At 41.0% G+C, this 21,172-nt stretch overlaps 1 protein-coding gene across 2 annotated transcripts in view; it reads right to left on the reverse strand.

Moving 5' to 3' along the window:
- The window catches only part of arhgap18 (Rho GTPase activating protein 18), a 138,262-nt gene that overhangs the window by 19,886 nt on the left and 97,204 nt on the right, over positions 1-21,172 (reverse strand). For both annotated transcript variants that reach the window (XM_063034566.1, XM_063034556.1), the window contains exons 5-10: positions 19,979-20,127; positions 11,112-11,277; positions 9,753-9,844; positions 8,572-8,649; positions 5,099-5,258; positions 1,461-1,543 (exon numbers count right to left, since the gene is read on the reverse strand). In XM_063034566.1, the coding sequence (XP_062890636.1) occupies positions 1,461-1,543; positions 5,099-5,258; positions 8,572-8,649; positions 9,753-9,844; positions 11,112-11,277; positions 19,979-20,127 (728 nt within the window). The remainder of the gene's footprint in view (positions 1-1,460; positions 1,544-5,098; positions 5,259-8,571; positions 8,650-9,752; positions 9,845-11,111; positions 11,278-19,978; positions 20,128-21,172) is intronic.

The raw sequence follows: 21,172 nt of genomic DNA on the forward strand, positions 1-21,172 counted from the left end.
CCCCTATATCTTATGGTCTTTTAGATACAGGAGGTACTCATCATGGTTGGGTTACAGCTGCAGAATATAGATATGCTACTTAGAACTGAACTCAAGAGACATTTCTTCCCCCTTAAGGTGACAAACCTGTAGAGATCTTTACCATGCAAGGCTTTGGAAGTTAACTCATTAAATATTTTCAGAACGTTGTAGAGATAGATACATAAGAACATTGAACAAATACATAAGAACATTGAACAAACTCTTTGATAGGCACATGAATGATGAAAAAAAATTGAGAGCTATGTAGGAGGGAAGGGTTACATTGATCTTGAAGTATGTTAAAATCATCATCATCAGGTGCCATGCCCAGTTTGAGCTTTGACTGCCATGGCCCACATAGTATCAACACAAAAATCAATGGCCAAACATATTCTATGTTCTAAAGGGGTAAATATATCTCTAAATTTGAGGAAGATGAAGGTGTATGAAGTTAGGTATTGGATAGTGAAGCAGATGATCAACCAAGATTGCGTTGAATTGTGGAACACGTCAGAAGGACGTAATGGTCTACACTCGTCCCTAGTTCCTATGTTGCTGTTGAACAGGGGCACAACAATGACAGGTATCAAAAAGATGTTTAAGTACTCTTCTGATAAACCAGCAACTCAGTCCACAATGTATGCCAAATTTCCATTGAGATATGCATTGCAAATACTAAACAACTCTATTAAAATTATACATTTGTACTTTACCCTGGAAATCCTGGCTGGGTGAACACATCATCAATTGGGTAGGTGCCAGTCACACTGGGACTACCTAGTACTAGCATAGATAACTGGTGCTAAAAGCTGCATGAAGATTTGCCACGCAGAGCAATGACAAACACAATGGGGTAAACTTGGCCCTGTGTGACCTGCATAACAGATGTTAGGAAATTGTTTGTCTTATTCAATGGCATAAATAGTAACCAGCTTCAATAGCCCAAGCAAATTTTGGTCATATGATTTCAATTGGACATAATAGCTTATAGATAATGGTGTCATAACTGAATCACAGCCAAATACACACTACCCTTAAACACAGCAATCCAAACATGAAGCAACACGTCTCTGACTAAAACTAAAATTATTGTTTAGATGAAATCTTACGAGAGGACCCTAATGTAATGAGTTGTTTTCCTTTTAGACACATCTTCTGTAAACCTTGGAGCTGGAATTGGTCTTTGATGGCCATGAAAGGAACTTGCCTAAAACCTGCTCAGGTTTCTCTTCCTTTCAAGCTAGTGGCCTGGATTTTCTGGAAGTCATTGCATCCCTTCTAACATCATAAGGCATGCAAAAAAAATCAGCAACCTAATGAGGACAAGGGCTTAGATTATTACTGGATACATAAGAAAATGTTCCAAGTGTTTTAAAGTACATTTTTGAGGGAAAAAGTAAGAGTGAAATTAACAAAAGCAAGTGCAATACAATCTGTACCTTCAGGGTGTCCCTATTCTGATCCGGGAGGAGAAGCACCAGCAAGTTGAGAGCCTGTAGCTGAAGTTTTCTACTCGACAAATCTGTCAATTAAATATTCATGTTAGATTATTAAAAGTCATCATACTTAAGAGTTATCAAATCATGTGAATGAAGGGGTAGGAATTTATCCTCCAATATTAATTCCACCCAAGGTTAATCCACATGCATTAATATTTTACAAGAGAAGCTGGCCTCTAACCTCTGTACAGGCTACTTGACTACAAGGACTGTTAAAAACGCCTGACATATAATTTTTCTGCAATCATCCAATGGTAAGTACTGGGAAAGTAACATTGAAGTAACATTCAAATTTGAAGCAAGAAATGTCTGTTCCTTTGTTTGTATTTTATTGTAGGGCATCATTTAGTATATTTACATTGGGCAGAGCTCCATGCCAAGAGCACGTGACCAATCTCCCAATTGTCCATGATGTATGAATTCCAATGCTTGGCTTGTTTCGAAAACAATCTGTAGTCCCTCATTTCAAAGTCCAGAGTAAATTTTATTCTAAAAGTACATATATGTCACCATATACAACCCTGAGATTCATTTTCATGTGGGTATACTCACTAAATCTACAGAATAATAACCATATCAGGATCAATGAAAGACAGCCCAACTGTGGGGTACAAGCAGAGTGCAGAGGACAACAAACTGTAGAAATAGAAAAAGTAGTAATAATAAACAAACAATAAATAAATGTCAAGAACATGAGATGAAGAGTCTTTGAAAATGAGTCATTGGTTGTGGGAACAGTTCAATGATGGGGCAAATGAATTTGAGTGAAGTTTTACCATTTGGTTCAACAATCTGATAGTTGAGGGGAAATAACTATTCCTGAACCTGGTGGTGAGGGTCCTGAGGCTCCTGTACCTTCTTCCTGAGTGAGAGCACAGCATAATCAAGGTGGTTGGGGGGGAGGGGGGGTCCCTGATGATGGATGCTCCTTTCTTGCGACAGCATTTCATGTAGACATACTCAATGATGGGGAGGGCTTTACCCATGATGGACTGGGTTGTATCCACTACTTTCTGTAGGATTTTCCTTTCAAAGGCATTGGTGTTTCCATACAAGCCTGTGATGCAGCCAGTCAATATACTCCACATCTATGAAAGTCTGTCAGTGTTAGGTATCATGCTGAGTCTCCGCAAACTCCTAAGGAAGTAGAGGCACTGCCATGTTTTTTTTTAAACTCATTAAACCCATTAACATGAATAGATAGAAGTTCAGATACTTTGAACCTGACATATATTACCTGGTTCCTTAAGATTGTTATAGCCGGGGCTGGTAATGGGGACAAGCTCCCACTACCTATTAAATGCCAATGGCGTGTGCCTCAATAGCCTCTGAGAACCAAGTCCAGCCCCTGTCCTTCACTTGTGGCTTAGCTACAAAGCCCGATGGAACCATTTCTACTGACAGAAGGGGCAAAGACAGGTTACCGGTGCCTTAAAACCAATCGCTTTGGGCAGATGGGGCTCGTTGGCTGCGGTTGGCAGCTCATCCAGGAGATGGAAAACTCTGATCTCAAACCTCCACTGTCTTCTGGCAACACCCACTCATGGGGAAGGCTTCTGGAGTAAACCCAGAGGGGAAAATCCAGAGCTAAAGTTCCTAAGGCAGTCCTACATCGAGTTCAATGCTGACTGTCAACTCCTGTGATGCAGCTGGTGCCAAACTGTATTGGTCCCTGCTGTTCCTTTGGGTCCATCAGATGCGTGGAGAAGAGAGCTTGCTACATGGACAACAGCTTGCTCTCCCTATCATACTGGTCAGGCTAGCACATCTAGACAGGCAGGACGCAATATCCACGGTCAACTCTGACCAATGGAGACCTCAGGCTCAGATATTACCTGGTGTATCTGCAAGCATAATTCTTTCCACAGGTGTGACAGCAAGAACGTACAGCTATTAAAAATTTGAATCTGAAACCTCACGGGCTTTGTCAGACCATTCACAATTGCAGGAAATTCTGCAGATGCTGAAAATCTTGAGCAAAGCACACAAAATGCTGGAGGAACCCAGCAAAGCAAGCAGCATCCATGGAGAGGAACAGTGGACATTTTGGGCTGAGACCCGCATCAGGACTGCCACTTCTGAAGAAGGCTCTCAGCCTGAATGTTGTCTGTTTATTCCCCTCCATAAATGCTGCCTGACTTGCTGAAAAATAAACAAATTTCATAACATACGTGAGTGATGATAAACCAGATTCTGATGTGTGTCTCTATTGTGGACTAAGAGTGGGAATGGGGCAGGGAGAGGGGAAAGAGCGGGAAGCACCAGAGAGACTTTCTGTAATGATCAATAAACCACTTGTTTCAGAAGCAAAATCAGGTTTAATATCACCAGCATATGTTGTGAAATTTGTTAACCTTGCGGCAGCAATACATAATAATACAGAAAAAGCTGAATAAGTATATTCAAATATATTCTGTGTTATATAAAATGGTTAGATTAAACAAGTAATGCAAATGGTTAGATTAAACAAGGAATGCAAAAATAAAAATAAAAACGTAGTGAAGTAGTGTTCATGGGTTCAATGTCCATTCAGAAATCAGATAGCAGAGGGGAAGAAGCTATTCCTGACACAGTCTTTCGAGACAGTGATACAGGCAGTTAGAATGCTCTCCACAGTACATCTGTAGAAATTTGTGAGTGTTTTTGGTAACAAACCAAATCTCCCCAAACTCTGTTGAAATATAGCTGCTGCTGTCTTGCCTTCTTTATAGTTGCATCGATATGTTGGGTGCAGGTTAGGTCCTCAGATATATTGAAACCCAGGAACTGGACATTGCTCACTCTTTCCACTTCTGATCCCTCTATGAGAGCTGGTGGGTGTTCCCTTGTCTTACCCTTCCTGAAGTCCACAATCAGTTCTTTGGTCTTACTGACATTGAGTGCAAGGTTGTTGCTGTGACACCACTCAACTAGCTGGTATATCTCACTCCTGTCTGCCCACTCATCACCGTCTGAGATTCTGCCAGCGATGGTTGTATCTTCAGCAAACTTACAGATAGCATTTGAGCTGTGCCTAGTCACCCAGTCATGGGTGTAAAGAGAGTAGAGCAGCGGGCTAAGCACACGTCAAATGATCTTGTCTGGTGTCTCAGGGTTGGGTGTATCTGCACCCGCACCACCTCCCAACCCCTGCCATCGGTCCCATACCTTTCCCGCGGCGCTCTCCCCTCATCATTCCCAACATCCTTTGCTCCCACCAAATTTACAAGCTCGTTCCCCACTCCACGCTGACAAATACCGCACTGCGCAAAAATCTTAGGCACCCTAGCTAGATATGTGCCTAAGACTTTTGCACAGTATTATATAGTATTACATTCCAAAAACACATTTATCAGCTTTCTATATTAAAAATAATTGATCAAAATCCTGTGACAACATATGTATACAGTATGCACAAATATATGCTGTTTCCATTTTTTTAGTATCAACACAATCACACCAGGAGATTAATAACTTTTTACTTTCTAGCTGATGTATATATTTTACATTTCATAAAATGGATTTATCAATTTTCTACATTATTCTGAAAACTTTATGTATACGGTATGCACAAGCATAATAGGAAATTAATCACTTACTTTGTACAGTCAGGAAAGCATCAAGGTACTCGAGAGTGACGAGTGGATGCGGCAACTCTCTTATAAAAAGCTTCAGTATACTTGCTGCATCGTGTTGTTGTACCTGTCCCCAGTTCACAGTTCCTTCATAGAACTTTGCTTCTAGCTCTTCACACAAACACTTAAAACACATAGGGGAGGAAGTTCAATACAAGATTATGGTTCAAGCTTAAATCAGTACATGCTCTTCTTTCACTACGCAGATGTGCACTTCCCCTGCATACATTATGCTTAAGAGCCTAATGGGTAACCCAATTTCTTCATATTATTTTTCTCTACCATTATATGATTGAACAATTTTCTGATCCATTGAATTAAATTCACTTGATTCTCTCGGGTATTATTGACCCAAATTCAACTCGATGAGAGTCTGATAGGCAGAAGGTACATGGTAGTATTACCAACATCAAACTGGTGAGATTATCAACCTAGGCTTTTATTAATTGATTGTCTGATCACATTAGAAAATAATGGGGGAATATGTTCCTTCTGAAAGGTTTCACTGAAATAGATTAGAAGTTTGTTCACACTTCCCTAACAAAAATGTCATGAGGCTAATTTTCTGATTTAGCTGGAGCACGGTCATTTTGTTCACCTTTATGCACACCTTGGTAGTCACTGAGGAACTTGGCTCCTCAGTCTTCAATAGGATTTTCCATCTCCATGGCACTTTTTGACTGGCGTAAAGTTATATCAAACTATGTCAGGAGTATTGCAATACAAAATTTGTTAGTTCAATAGTTCCATTCTTATTGACTCACCAAACAATCAGCTTTTACTAATCTTATTTCTCCTGAAACTGTATTATTTAAAGGGGCAAACTGTTTCACATTTGTTTTCCTGACATCTTATCACTGAAAACAGAACCTCACATTTATGTTAGCTTTACCCAAGGAGGCAGAGCCATGTTTATTCTCAGCCTCAGAGTAATTTCAGGCAGCTACTGCTGTTCTCTGCTATCTGCTGCATTAGGGACGTCACCTAAGCTACAGACACATTGAAAAGAGATTGCATCTTCTGTTCCTCGAACTCAAAGGAGCAGACAGAATGGATGCTGGAATTTACCCATATTACAGGATTTCATAAATTACAGGCATTCAAACTCTGTACTGGACCACTACACAGATCCCCCCGGCTACTTCCTACTAAGTGTGTCTAGCTGTAGCCCTAGAGGGCCGCAGTACACCCCTGCACAATGAGTATGCCTTCAATGGCACTTCTCCTCACCATCTGACCAGATCCCTGTGTTTCTCTCCCACAGCCCTACTATCATTCCCTCCATTCACTGAGGAGCAAAGTTCCTTTGTTACCAGAAGAGTATTTTATGTATTATGGTGTATTACTTCAAAAGCTGGCAATAAAAACCGTATTCTGATATCTGCAGCAAAAGGAAATGCTGAACTGATACTGACTATGTTCAATATTGGTGTTACAGGGGAAAGCCATAAATTATTCACAACTGAACCTTTTGTTATCTTAAACTTTCATAACCAGTGGTAGGGTGGCCCACAACACTTCCTTAATAGATAGAGGAATCTTTAGGCCTCAGGATACAATTCTCAAAAGAGCAATGATTCAGAGAACTTTCCTTGAAATTTCAGGCGGTTTTTCCCTTCATCTGTTTGTGAAGGCTCGCAGATTCCTGGCCTCCTTCATTAAAGTCCGCTGTTGTGTTGTTTGCAATTGATATTCCCCAACAATACTGACTGAAGGGTGTGCTGAAACAGGATAAATATATATTCTCCTCACTGGGTTCCACATGCCTGCACCCATTCTTTGCACCCAGGACCATGAACAACTTTGCTGTACTCAAATCTGGCAAAAACATCTTTTATAATCTTCTCCCTCTGTCCCTCTCACTCTCTGGGTGAGCCATCCTCTGGGCTCCCCCCCCCCCACTTTTCTTTCTCCCTAGGCCTCCTGCCCCATGATCCTCTCATATCCCTTTTGCCAATCAACTGTCCAGCTCTTGGCTCCATCCCTCCCCCTCCTGTCTTCTCCTATCATTTTGGATCTCCCCCCCCCCCACCCCACTTTCAAGTCTCTTACTAGCTCTTCTTTCTGTCAGTCCTGACGAAGGGTCTCTGCCCGAAACGTCGACTGTACCTCTTCCCAAAAATGCTGCCTGGCCTGCTGCGTTCACCAGCAACTTTTATGTGTGTTGCTTGAAATTCCAGCATCTGCAGGTTTCCTTGTGTTTGCGTTTTATAATCTTCATTGGGTAATGGATACTCTTCAGAGGTCCTCCATTAAAATTTTTTGGTCCAGAAGATTCTCATCTTGCCAACACACCAAGCTGGTTGCCTGGAGGTAAAGACATGGAATTATACAGCATGGAACAGGCCCTTCATCCCAATTCATCCGTGTTGATCTGGTTGAAAAGCCTCAGTGGAGTGGATGTGGAGAGGATGTTTCTTATCGTAGCGGAGTCCAAGACCAAAGGACACAGCCTCAAGAATAGAGGGGTATCCTTTTAGAACAGAGATGAGGAGAAATTTCTTTAGTCAGAGAGTGGTGAGTCTGTGGAATTAGTTGCCACTGGTGGCTGTGGAAGCCAAGTTTTTAATGTATATTTACGGCAGAGTTTGATAGATTCTTGATCAGTCAGGGCATGAAGGTACGGAGAGAAGGCAGGAGATCGGGGCTGAAAGGGAAAATGGATCAGCCATGACGAAATGGCGGAGCAGACGATGGGCCGAATGGCCGAATTCTGTTCCTATATCTTGTGGGTTTATGTCTTGAGCTTGATCCATTTGTCTTCTTTTGGTCCCTTTCCCAAACGTTTCCTATCCATCCACCTGAAGGAATGTCTTTTAAACATTGTAATTGTACCAGCCTCCAGCACTCCATTTGGCAGTTTGTCCCAGGCACCTATCACCCTCTCAATCATTCTGCATGAGCCCATTATACCTCATCCAACTCTCTCCTTTACAACAAATGAGATACAGGAATGTCTTTACTTTTGTCCGCTCTGATTTATCTGCTATAGTCACCTCAATATATTAAGTAAATTCTCCCTTACAGTCTCTTCATTCATTCTACTTGCCTGTAAATTAATTAATTTCATACCTTTCTCTATTCATTCATATAATTTGGTCTAATTTACCACACCCATGTGTTACCTCAAGGGGAGAAGTACACTGTTGTTTGATATTCCAATGCAGCTGGAAAATTTGGACGTTTCATTAACCAGCAACACTGTCAATATGTCTCAAAATCTTTCTTTTCCACTTTCTAATAATAGTCAGCAATTTAAACCATTGAAAGCTCAATAAATCTGCAGACGTGTTTAGCCGCGTTCTTTTCAAGTCTCCTTGAAACTCTCTTCCCAAATACTGACGCAATACTAGAAATAGTCACGTGAAATAATCTATTTAAGGGTTGCTCATATTAAGATACAATTATTGTCTACAGCCTGATATTACATAATATACCTTAATTCTTGATGCAAGTCCAGGTATTCGCAGAATTCCTTCGGTGTTTAAGCCCTCTTCCTCAATGTGGGAAATGAGCTGTAAAGTTTTATTTTTGTTTTATTAACAATGTTAACAAAAATAAAATAGATATGACAGGTTGTCAACTATATTTCTCTTTAACCCAAGCATGTACAATGACATTAATGATCAAATGTTCAAAGGTTAATTTTAATTTCAGAGGACGTATACACAGTATATAACCTGAAACTTGCTCTTCACAAACTTCCACAAAAAAAAAGGAACCCCATAGAATGAAGGATAGAAACATCAGAGACCCGAAGCCCCCCACTCCCCCTCGCCTTGCACATTAGAAACAATTTTTTAATACATTATTGTGAATTATAACAGAATTAGTATTATACCAACCTGAAATAGTATAGTCATCAAAGTTACCTTAGCAAATACACTTTCCAAACAGGCCAATTGTAAAACAAAATGAGTCCTAGCGTCATAGAAAAGTACAGCACAGAAACAGGCCCTTTGGCCCACCGAGTCCATGCCAAGCCATTTAAACTGTCTACTCCCAAAGACCTGCACTGGGACCATAGCCATCCATACCACTACCATCCATGTACCTATTCAAACTTCTCTTAAACATTGAAATTGAGTTTGCATGCACCACTTGCACTGGTAGCTCAATCTATATTGTCATGGCCTTCTGAGTGAAGTTGCCTCTCATGCATCCTTTAAACAGTCATCTAGTCTCTATATTATAAGAAGTTCTTAAAAAACACGGCTGAAAAGCAGAGCAAAATGATTTTTTTCTTCTAGAATACAAAGGGTTGAAGGATGACATGATCAAGGCTTTAATCTAATTCAAATTGATAAGACAAAGAGAAATATTTATATTTGTATAAAGTCCACAGGCCATAAATACACAGGACTAGATAAGCATATGAAAGAGAAGGGATTAGAAAGTCAAGTCTCTGTACCGAATGTTATACCTAACATATTGTCACTAAACTCTCTGTGACCAGGACAGCAAATTAAAACCCTGCTCAGTTATAGTGCTACTCACTCAACTTCTGAGTTGGGCTGCATAAGAAGGTGCTAAAATAAATATGGGGCTGCATCATCAAGCTGTCAAATCTTCAATAAATTGAACTTTCAATTCAAGGTACGCTGGATTCTGTACTTACTTTCTGAATTATAAGTGGAACCTTGGTCCCAGGAACGTTTTTGTGATCATGTTCCAAGAGCAATGAAAGTGGAACGCCAAACAATCCAGTTTCTGAAACGAAATGTTGAAACTTCAATATTCACTGAACCTTGAAGGACACCATGCTGATGACAACAGAGAACGACTGACATAACTAATTCATTTAATGACATTATGCAAAGAAACAGATTAGGATTTGTAAAAAGATGGACAGCTTCAAATCGGAAATGAAGTTATCATATGCCAATTACTTTATGTTAGAGAATATTTTTAACCTGAAATGAAAGAGGACAAGGAACTAGCTTCTACTGAGCAGGAAAAGAGAATGATGATTAATTACTGATCTTTTCCAAAAGTCCTATATAATGATTAGCCCAAATGGAAGTTGCTGTGGAAGAAATTATCTATGTTTAATATTCATCCACCATGACAGGATTGCTGATGATGCTATTAAGCAGATATTATGCATGATTATTTGTCAGATGAACCTGCTTCATTTTGCAAATTTAGATTTATTTACAAATGTGTCCTATGCTTGCTGTCCATTGAACCTTTTGGAGAGCGCAGGCTCAAAGATCTTTAAATTGTCATAAGGTTAGAAAAGAATGAACTAATCTCCTGCTATCATTATGTTTAGGTTGCTCCGAGACTAAAGATGTGAACTTGCTCATTCTGCTAATGAATTTAGGGTTTTACCCACACATCTAATGTAAATTTAACCTGCAAAAGTATTTGGCTCAATATATCTACCTCATTCAAAGAAAGCTCTTCAGCTTTGCGTCATGACCCAGCTGTTTTCTGTGGCCTTATAGATCATGGCTTTTCATTATACTTTAAATTGTACTTGGACCTGTATTTGAAGGTTTCTGCCTTTACCATGCCGTCACACAATGAGTTTCAGACGCCTACCAATCTACAGGCGAAAACCTCTTTTCCCATCTCCCCTCTAATTCCTCTACCTTTCTATTTACTCTAAACTGCCCATTTACCAATAGAGATTTTATTAATGGGAAAGTTTTATCTTTCCTCTTGATAAGCACAATCACATTGTAGATATGGGGGTTCCAACCTGGGGTCCATGAACCCCTTGTATAGGTCTATGACATAAATATGGTTGGGAACCCCAGTTGTAGCAGAACAATTATTGTATTTTCCTTACTAACCTATAAATACATATAGAACAGGTGTTAGAATCCAACGTCAGTTGAACTTAATGGAAAATAATGCAACTAAGAATGAGCAAATATGTATATGATTTCATGAAAAGTGAAATATATGCAATGGTCTATTGAAGGACAAAATCAGAGTTTCAAATTTGAACAAAATATATTTTCCTTACCTTTGATCTTAACTTTTATGGATTTGTGATGTTTGAAATCTATACCAAGTGTGTCATAGAGTGCAGTCAGTTCGATCAGAGCCAATGCGCGCACTTTCTTCATGTCCTGAAGTGCAAGGTCTCCTGCTTTGGTTGTCCCTGTCTTATCCTTTGGAAGACGGTAGTTCTTATAAAAGAAAGGTATAATCACAGTCTGTGGAGACTCCAAGGATTTTCAGAAGCAAATATTATTCTGATGTAACTGCTGCATTATATGGAAAGTTATACCCTCTAACCTCTGCACAGTAAAGTTCACAAATAGCAGTGAAAAGAATGATTTAAATCATTGTTTATTTGATGGTATTCTTGAATGGATAAATATTGATCAGAATTGTGGGTGAACTTACCAGCTTTCTATTTATACAGGAAGAAAACCCTGATATACTTAATTGTGCTTAAAATATAGATGGTAGACCATCTACAAAGCGAAACCCAACAGTATGAATGGCAGTGATGCTTCACTACCAGATGAACTCAACACCTTCTATGCATGCTTTGAAAGGGAGAACATAACTACAGCTGTGAAGATCCCTGCTGCACCTGATAACCCTGTAATCTCTGTCTCAGAGGCCGATGTTAGACTGTCTTTAAAGGGAGTGAACCCTCGCAAGGCAGAAGGTCCTGATGGAGTACCTGGTAAGGCTCTGAGAACCTGTGCTGACCAACTAGCGGGAGTATTCAAGGATATTTTCAACCTCTCACTGCTACGGACAGAAGTTCCCATTTGCTTTAAAAAAGCAACAATTATACCACTGCCTAAGAAGAATAATGTAGGCTGCTTTAACAACTATCACCTGGTAGCACACACATCTACAGTGATGAAATGCTTTGAGAGGTTGGTTATGACTAGACTGAACTCCTGCCTCAGCAAGGATCTGGACCCATTGCAATGCGCCTATCGACACAATAGGTCAACAGCAGACACAATCTCAATGGCTCTTCACACGGCTTTAGACCACCTTGACAACACAAACACCTACTTCAGGATGCTGTTCATCGACTATAGCTCAGCATTTAATACCATCATGCCCACAATCCTGATGAGAAGTTGCAGAACCTGGGCCTCTGTACCTCCCTCTGTAATTGGATCCTCGACTTCCTAACCGAAAGACCACAGTCTGTGCGGATTGGTGATAACATATCCTCCTTGCTGACGATCAACACTGGCGCACCTCAGGGGTGTGTGCTTAGCCCACTGCTCTACTCTCTGTATACACATGACTGTGTGGCTAGGCATAGCTCAAATACCATCTGCAAATTTGCTGACGATACAACCATTGTTGGTAGAATCTTAGGTGGTGACGAGAGGGCATACAGGAGTGAGATATGCCAACTAGTGGAGTGGTGCTGCAGCAACAACCTGGCACTCAACGTCAGTAAGATCAAAGAGCTGATTGTGGGCTTCAGGAAGGGTAAGATGAAGGAACACATACCAATCCTCAGAGGGATCAGAAGTGGAGAGGGTGAGCAGTTTCAAGTTCGTGGGTGGCAAGATCTCTGAGGATCTAACCTGGTCCCAACATATCAATGTAGTCATAAAGGCGGCAAGACAGTGGTTATACTTTATTAGTTTGAAGCGATTTGGCATGTCAACAAATATGCTCAAAAACTTCTATGGTTACCCGTGGACAGCATTCTGACAGGCTGCATCACTGTCTGGTATGGAGGGGCTACTGCACAAGACCGAAAGAAGCTGCAGAAGGTTGTAAATCTAGTCAGCTCCATCTTGGGCACTAGCCTACAAAATACCCAGGATATCTTTAGGGAGCAGTGTCTCAGAAAGGCAGCGTCCATTAAAGACCTCCAGCACCCAGGGCATGCCCTTTTCTCACTGTTACCATCAGATAGGGAATACAGAAGCCTGAAGGCACATTCTCAGCGATTCAGGAACAGCTTCTTTCCCTCTGCCATCTGATTCCTAAATGGACTTTGAAGCTTTGGACACTACCTCACTTTTTTAATATACAGTATTTCTGTTTTTGCACATTTTAAATAATCTATTCAATACAGGTGCACATTCCTTTATCCGAAATTCTGAAATCCAAAGAGCTCTGAAAACTGAAGTTCTTTTCGCCAACAGCTGATGTCACTCAGGTGTGACGTGGCAGCACTAGCAGAGGCCGCCAGACGTCAGTTGTGGCTCAGCGCTCGTACTGGTTACACGTGCATTTGCTGTTTGCTGATATTTTGTGTTCACTGTTGACTTTGTGTTTAATTTCACTGTGAAAATGTCAAAAAGAGCTGCAGATACCCTTATGGGTAACAATGAGAAAAAGAGAAGGAAGCATCTATCATTATCAATAACACAGAAAGTGGAGTTATTGCAGAAGCTTGATCGTGGTGTGTCTGTGCGGCGTCTTACTGAAGAAAATAGTGTCGGAACTGCCACTGTATATGATTTAAATAAACAGAAAGACAAGTTACTAAAGTTTTATAGTGACGCTCTACATTTATTCCAATAAGTCATTTACCATGTGTTTGATTTGGTTCATTTGAAGCTGTATATTTTTATGTTTTATTCAATGTTTTTGTTGGAAATAAAATTTCTTCCTATCATTATTCCCTAAACAATACAGTATAACAACTATTTACATAGCATTTACATTGTATTAGGTATTATATGTAATCTAGAGCTGATTTAAAGTATACGCGAGGATGTGCAACACACATCAAAGTTGCTGGTGAACACAGCAGGCCAGGCAGCATCTCTAGGAAGAGGTACAGTCGACGTTTCAGGCCGAGACCCTTCGTCAGGAGTAACATCAGGAGTTAGTCCTGACGAAGGATCTCGGCCCGAAACGTCGACTGTACCTCTTCCTAGAGATGCTGCCTGGCCTGCTGCGTTCACCAGCAACTTTGATGTGTGTTGCTTGAATTTCCAGCATCTGCAGTATTCCTGTTGTTCGCGAGGATGTGCGTAGGTTTTGGTGCGCTGCCAGGTCCTAAAGTCCACTGCACTGAGACAGGTTAAATAAGGGACTTGAGCACACAGTACGTGCTTTTTGGTATCGGGGGGGGGTCTGAAATCTGAAAAATTCTGAATTCCGAAATGCAACTGGCCCCAAGGATTTCAGATAAGGGATTGTGGACCTACAATTGATTTACTTGTTTATTTATTATGTTTTATTTTATTGTTTATTTTTCTCTCACTGCTAGATTATGTATTGCATTGAACTGCTGCTGCTAAGTTAACAAATTCCACATCACACATGGTGATAATAAACTTGATTCTGATATACAAGCCCTGATTAGTAGCTATGTATGAGAAAGGGGTAAATAAATTTAAAAGGACTAGCTTCAAAGGAGGTTATCAGCTGAACACGCTGACTTGGGCAGAATTTTCAATGGAGTTTCAGAGAAGAACATAAGAAGTGTCTTTAATGTCAACTACAAAGTTAGACTGGACAGAATGGTGTACTTCTCCTTAAAGCAAAAATGATCGAAAGTAGACTTCTGGAGACGTACAACATCAAGATGAACATAGAATAGTACAGAACATTACAGGCCCTTTGGCCCACAATGTTGTGCTGACCCTCAAACCCTGCCTCCCATATAACCCCCCCACCTTAAACTCCTCCATATACCTGTCTAGTAGTCTCTTAAACTTCACTAGTGTATCTGCCTCCACCACTGACTCAGGCAGTGCATTCCACGCACCAACCACTCTCTGAGTAAAAATCCTTCCTCTAATATCCCCCTTGAACTTCCCACCCCTTACCTTAAAGCCATGTCCTCTTGTATTGAGCAGTGGTGCCCTGGGGAAGAGGTGCTGGCTATCCACTCTATCTATTCCTCTTATTATCTTGTACACCTCTATCATGTCCCCTCTCATCCTCCTTCTCTCCAAAGAGTGAAGCCCTAGCTCCCTTAATAGACAAACGACAATAGGTGCAGAAATAGACCATTCGGCCCTTCGAGCCTGGACCGCCATTCTGAGATCATGGCTGATCATCTGCTATCAATACCCGGTTCCTGCCTTGTCCCCATAACCCTTGATTCCCCTATCCATACCTATCTAGCTCCTTCTTGAAAGCATCCAGAGAATTGGCCTCCACTGCCTTCTGAGGCAGCGCGTTTCACACCTCCACAACTCTCTGGGAGAAGAAGTTCCTCCTCAACTCTGTCCTAAATGACCTACCCCTTATTCTTAAACCGTGCCCTCTGGTACTGGACTCTCCCAGCATCTGGAACATATTTCCTGCCTCTATCTTGTCCAATCCCTTAATAATCTTATATGTCTCAATCAGATCCCCCCTCAATCTCCTTAATTCCAGCGTGTACAAGCCCAGTCTCTCTAACCTCTCTGCGTAAGACAGTCCAGACATCCCAGGAATTAACCTAGTGAACCTACGCTGCACCACCTCCACAGCCAGGATGTCCTTCCTTAACCCTGGAGACCAAAACTGCACACAATACTCCAGGTGTGGTCTCACCAGGGCCCGGTACAAATGCAAAAGTATTTCCTTGCTCTTGTACTCAATTCCCTTTGTAATAAAGGCCAACATTCCATTAGCCTTCTTCACTGCCTGCTGCACTTGCTCATTCACCTTCAGAGACTGATGAACAAGTACTCCTAGATCTCTTTGTATTTCTCCCTTACCTAACTCCACACCATTCAGATAATAATCTGCCTTCCTGTTCTTGCTCCCAAAGTGAATAACCTCACACTTATTCACATTAAACACCATCTGCCAAGTTTCTGCCCACTCACCCAGCCTATCCAAGTCACCTTGAATTCTCCTAACATCCTCATCATGTCACACTGCCACCCAGCTTAGTATCATCAGCAAACTTGCTGATGCTATTCACAATGCCTTCCTCTAAATCATTGACATAAATCGTAAACAGCTGTGGTCCCAATACCAAGCCCTGTGGCACCCCACTAGTCACCACCTGCCATTCCGAGAAACACCCATTCACTGCTACCCTTTGCTTTCTATCTGCCAACCAGTTTTCTATCCATGTCAATATCCTCCCCCCAATGCCATGAGCTCTGATTTAACCCACCAATCTCCTATGTGGTACCTTATCAAATGCCTTCTGAAAGTCAAGGTACACCACATCCACTGGATCTCCCGCATCTATTTCCTGGTTATATCCTCGAAAAACTCCAATAGATTAGTCAAGCATGATTTGCCCTTGGTAAATCCATGCTGGCTCGGCCCAATCCTATCACTGCTATCAAGATATGCCGCTATTTCATCTTTAATAATGGACTCTAGCATCTTCCCCACTACTGATGTTAGGCTAACAGGGCGATAGTTCTCTCGTTTTCTCCCTCCCTCCTTTCTTAAAAAGTGGGATAACATTAGCCATTCGCCAATCCTCAGGAACTGATCCTGAATCTAAGGAACATTGGAAAATGATCACCAATACATCCGCAATTTCCAGAGCCACCTCCTTTAGTACCCTAGGATGCAGACCATCAAACCAGGCAGCATCCTGGTAAATCTCCTCTATACCCTTTCCAATGCTTCCACATCCTTCCGATAGTGAGGCGACCAGAACTGGACACAGTACTCCAAGTGTGGCCTAACCAGAGTTTTATAGAGCTGCATCATTACATCACGACTCTTAAACTCTATCCCTCGACTTATGAAAGCTAACACCCCATAAGCTTTCTTAACTATCCTATCCACCTGTGAGGCAACTTTCAGGGATCTGTGGACATGTACCCTCAGATCCCTCTGCTCCTCCACACTACCAAGTATCCTGCCATTTACTTTGTACTCTGCCTTGGAGTTTGTCCTTCCAAAGTGTACCACCTCACACTTCTCAGTGTTGAACTCCATCTGCCACTTCTCAGCCCATTTCTGCATCCTATCAAAATCTCTCTGCAATCTTCGACAATCCCCTACTCTATCCACAACACCACCAACCTTTGTGTCCTCTGCAAACTTGCCAACCCACCCTTCTACCCCCACATCCAGGTCATTAATAAAAATCACGAAAAGTAGAGGTCCCAGAACAGATCCTTGTAGGGCACCACTAGTCATAACCCTCCAGTCTGAATGTACTCCCTCCACCACGACCCTCTGCCTTCTGCAAGCAAGCCAATTCTGAATCCACCTGGCCAAACTTCCCTGGATCCCATGCCTTCTGTCTTTCTGAATAAGCCTACCATGTGGAACCTTGTCAAATGCCTTACTAAAATCCATGTAGATCAAATTTAGTAAATCAAAAGAAAATAACAAGAAGCCATTCCCAGTTGAAAATAGTTCAAGACCAGAAAATACAAGTTCAAGGGGATAGGCAAGGAGATGCAAAGAAAATTATTCAGAGAGTGATTATGATCTGGATCATCATACCTCAAAGAATTTATTATTTTATTTAGAGGTACAGCACGAAACAGGCCCTTCTGCCCAACAAGCCGTGCTGCCCAGGAAACCTGCTATTTATTCCTAGCCTACTCACAGGACAATTTACAATGACCAGATTTCCCTACTAACTAGTGCATCCTTAGACTGTAGAAGGAAATTAGAGCACCCAAGGAAAAGGTGGATATTGACCTAACTGGGGTATACAAAATGGAGTAGGGAAAGAAAATGTCTGTGGATAAAGTTCAGGGAAATGGCCCATACTACAAAGAACTGAAATATTCTACATAAGCCAAGTGGGTTTCTTATGTAGCAGAACAATTATATCATTTAATGAACATTACTTAACCTGGAGTAGGCACCATGAAATAAATGAATAAATAAATACATCAGCATGTTTTAGAGTAAACTCTTACATCTCTTTTTTTCACCATTAAGTGTTTCCCACACTCATTTCTTGACTTTAACTTTCAAAATGAATTCACAGTTCCTGATATCCAATTGAATACAGCCATATAAAATACTGCACATGGAAACAGAAAATGGGTAGCTGCACTTTGTGAACGTACTGTGACTTTCTGAATATCCATAAATGAAATTGAATAAAAAAACAGAAATCCTCTTGACTCAATGTTAAATTAAGACCAATTAATGCAAGCAGTAGCATCAAAACCAACAAAACGCTGAGCTACATACTCTACCGATGTTAGGAAAATATAAGACCAAGGAAACTCCAGTCCCGTTCTCCAAGCAATAAAATATTTAAATATTGAACTGTGAGGGAAAACAACCAAGCATTGACTCCTTTTGTTTTAGGTCAGAAAGATGATAGGAATATTTTCATCCTTAAATAGAAACTGTTTAACATTTGATTCTAAAGTGCACAAGTTTCTAATTGTGGGAAAAAAGTTGGGAAAAAAGTTGTGAAAAGAGTTATAGCTGCCCCAGAAGAAGCAGAAATACCACTTTCTAAATAACAGCAGACAGAATATAAAGAGAAAAATGCTATGAATACTCAGCAGGTCTGGCAATAGCTGTGGAAAGCGAAACAGAGCTTCAGCTCTGAAACTTTTCATCAGACAAATAAGAATCTGGTGCTTTCCCAGTGTTTATGACAAATAAACTCTTCTTGGGCTTCAAGCCAGTTACAGATATTGATTATAACCAGAGTTTCGATGACAAATTCTGATGGCAGAGCTTGTTATCGAAACGTCAGTTATAATCAATACCTGTACTCGACTAGAAGCCCGAGAAGCGTTTATTTTTCCCCACACCTTCATCAGGGTTTCAGACATAAAACGATAACTCTGTTTTGCTTTCAACAGATGGTGTCTGACTTGGTGGGTGTTTCCAGTGTTTTCAGATTGCCAACATCTGTTCTCATTTTTTAAATTTCAATTTACTGTAGCTCTTCATGCTTTCACTTAATTGCCAAGGACATTAATACAAGGCATGGTTCCTTTAATAGAATAGAGCCAATTGGAGAATTACAGTGAATTTATTGACAAGTAGCTTTTAAATTTTCTTCTGGTTTTCCATCTGTTTTGCCCTGCATTTTTTCCTCCTCTGAAGGCATAGAGGCATCTTAAATACTTTCAAGGATTTTGCTTCTACCTCCAGTTGTTGACTCTTTGGTAATGAATAAGTCCATTGGCATTAGTTGTCCTTTGGTACCTTGCCTTAGTAAGTGTTCCTGTATTTCCTATCCTTAATCGATATTCATACATAAAAGCAATTAGCCTGGGATCAGCAACACACATCAAAGTTGCTGGTGAACGCAGCAGGCCAGGCAGCATCTCTAGGAAGAAGTACGGTCGACGTTTCAGGCCGAGACCCTTCGTCAGGAGCAACAGAATGTGTGTTGCTTGAATTTCCAGCATCTGCAGAATTCCTCGTGTTAGCTTGGGATACTGTTTCGGTCACAGGCAGAGATTGGTTGTGTGTCTTCAACTGAACAGAGTAATCAATAATGGCAACTCCCAATATAGTGGATTTGGGTTAACTGGAACACATTACAATAGCTGGGACTTCTTATTGCAATACAAATCAATGACGTTGGTGAGGGCACTAAATGTAACATCTCTACGTTTTCAGGTGGTACGGAGCTTGGGGGAGGGGAGTAGGGGGACGGGCCCGTGTAATCAATGAGGTAGAGAGATTTTGACAAACTGGGAGTGAGCAAATACGTGGCTAAATTTGAGGTTACTCCAGTTTGTTCTAAAAATCAAGGAAACAGATTATTACCTGATTAATAATAGACTGGGGAAAGCAAAGGTATAACAAGACCTGAATGTCTTTGCACATCGTCACTGAGACCAAGGGTTCAGCATGCCGTACAGAAGGCAAATGGTAGTTGGCCTTAACTGCTAGAGTGGTTGAGAACAGGAAAAGAGATGCATCCTCTCTTCACAAATGCTGCCTGACCCAGTGAGTACTTCACTGCTATCTGTTTCTTAAACAATGGCACGCCTGCACTGCCCCCATTCAGTATTATTCTTTGATACTACTTACAGGCAGGGACGCATCGTCATCTCCCTTGAGCTTAAAGTTGTTTAGTTTTTCTTTCAGGTTTGCAGCCTGCTCAGAGTATGATATTTCTAGATTTATATCAGCTGTTTGTTGTGTGCCTTCGTCTTTCATCTCCAGGCTGATCAGTTGGTCTAGAAGGAAAAGAGCTGTACATTACAGACCAAACTGACTCTCTTTTCAGACGATGATTACCAGCAGAGAGGTGACCTGCAATATTTAACCAACGCGCACAAAATGCTGGAGGAACTCTGCAGGCCAAGCAGCATCTATGGAAAAGAGTACAGTTGATGATTTGAGCCGAGAACCTTCAGCAGGACTAGAGGGAAAAAAAGCTGAGTTCCTCCAGCATTTTGTGTGTGTTGCTCGGATTTCCAGCATCTGCAGATTTTCTCTGGTCTGTGATTGCAATATTTAACCTTTGTTTTTTAGCCTCTCCGCGTTACAAAGATAGACAAAACATTTGCAAGCAAAAAATTAACTTACATTAAAATGTCTGTATCATATGCAGTCCTTTTGAAGCACGACATTCAACAGGTTTACATTCTTTTTTTTAAAATCACACAGCCACAACAAAATGAATAACTTTGTAATTGTGGAAATTTAGAAACAAATAAATGGTTCGTTAATAATTGCAGAGCACATCTTATAACTAAAATGTTAAATGCTTGGCCTTTTAAAGTAATTATAGGCATCCGTTAGTCCCATGAGACCATGGATTTGCGCCTTGGAAGGTTTCCAGGGTGCAGGCCTGGGCAAGGTTGTATGGAAGACCAGCAGTTGCCCATTGCTGCAAGTCTCCCCTCTCCACGCCACCGATGTTGTCCAAGGGAAGGGCATTAGGGCCCATACAGCTTGGCACAGGTGTCATCACAGAGCACTGTGTGGTTAAGTGCTTTGCTCAAGGACACACACGCTGCCTCAGCCAAGGCTCGAAATAGCGACCTTCGAATCACTAGATGAATGCCTTAACCACTTGGCCACGTGCCAGCACAGTAATTAAAGTAATTAGCTGATTGATAATTAACAAAAATCCTAGCTGAATGTAATCCATTGGAACACAAAAAAGATGCCGGAAACACTCAATAGATGGGAAGTTTTCACATAGATAGACAGAACCTGTTTGAGATTAATGATTTTTTAGCAGAATAATGGTTCAAAGAAAGATCAGTAAAAGAG

The sequence above is a fragment of the Mobula hypostoma genome, chromosome 2, assembly GCF_963921235.1.
Source record: "Mobula hypostoma chromosome 2, sMobHyp1.1, whole genome shotgun sequence".
NCBI classification, from domain to species: Eukaryota; Metazoa; Chordata; class Chondrichthyes; order Myliobatiformes; family Myliobatidae; genus Mobula; species Mobula hypostoma.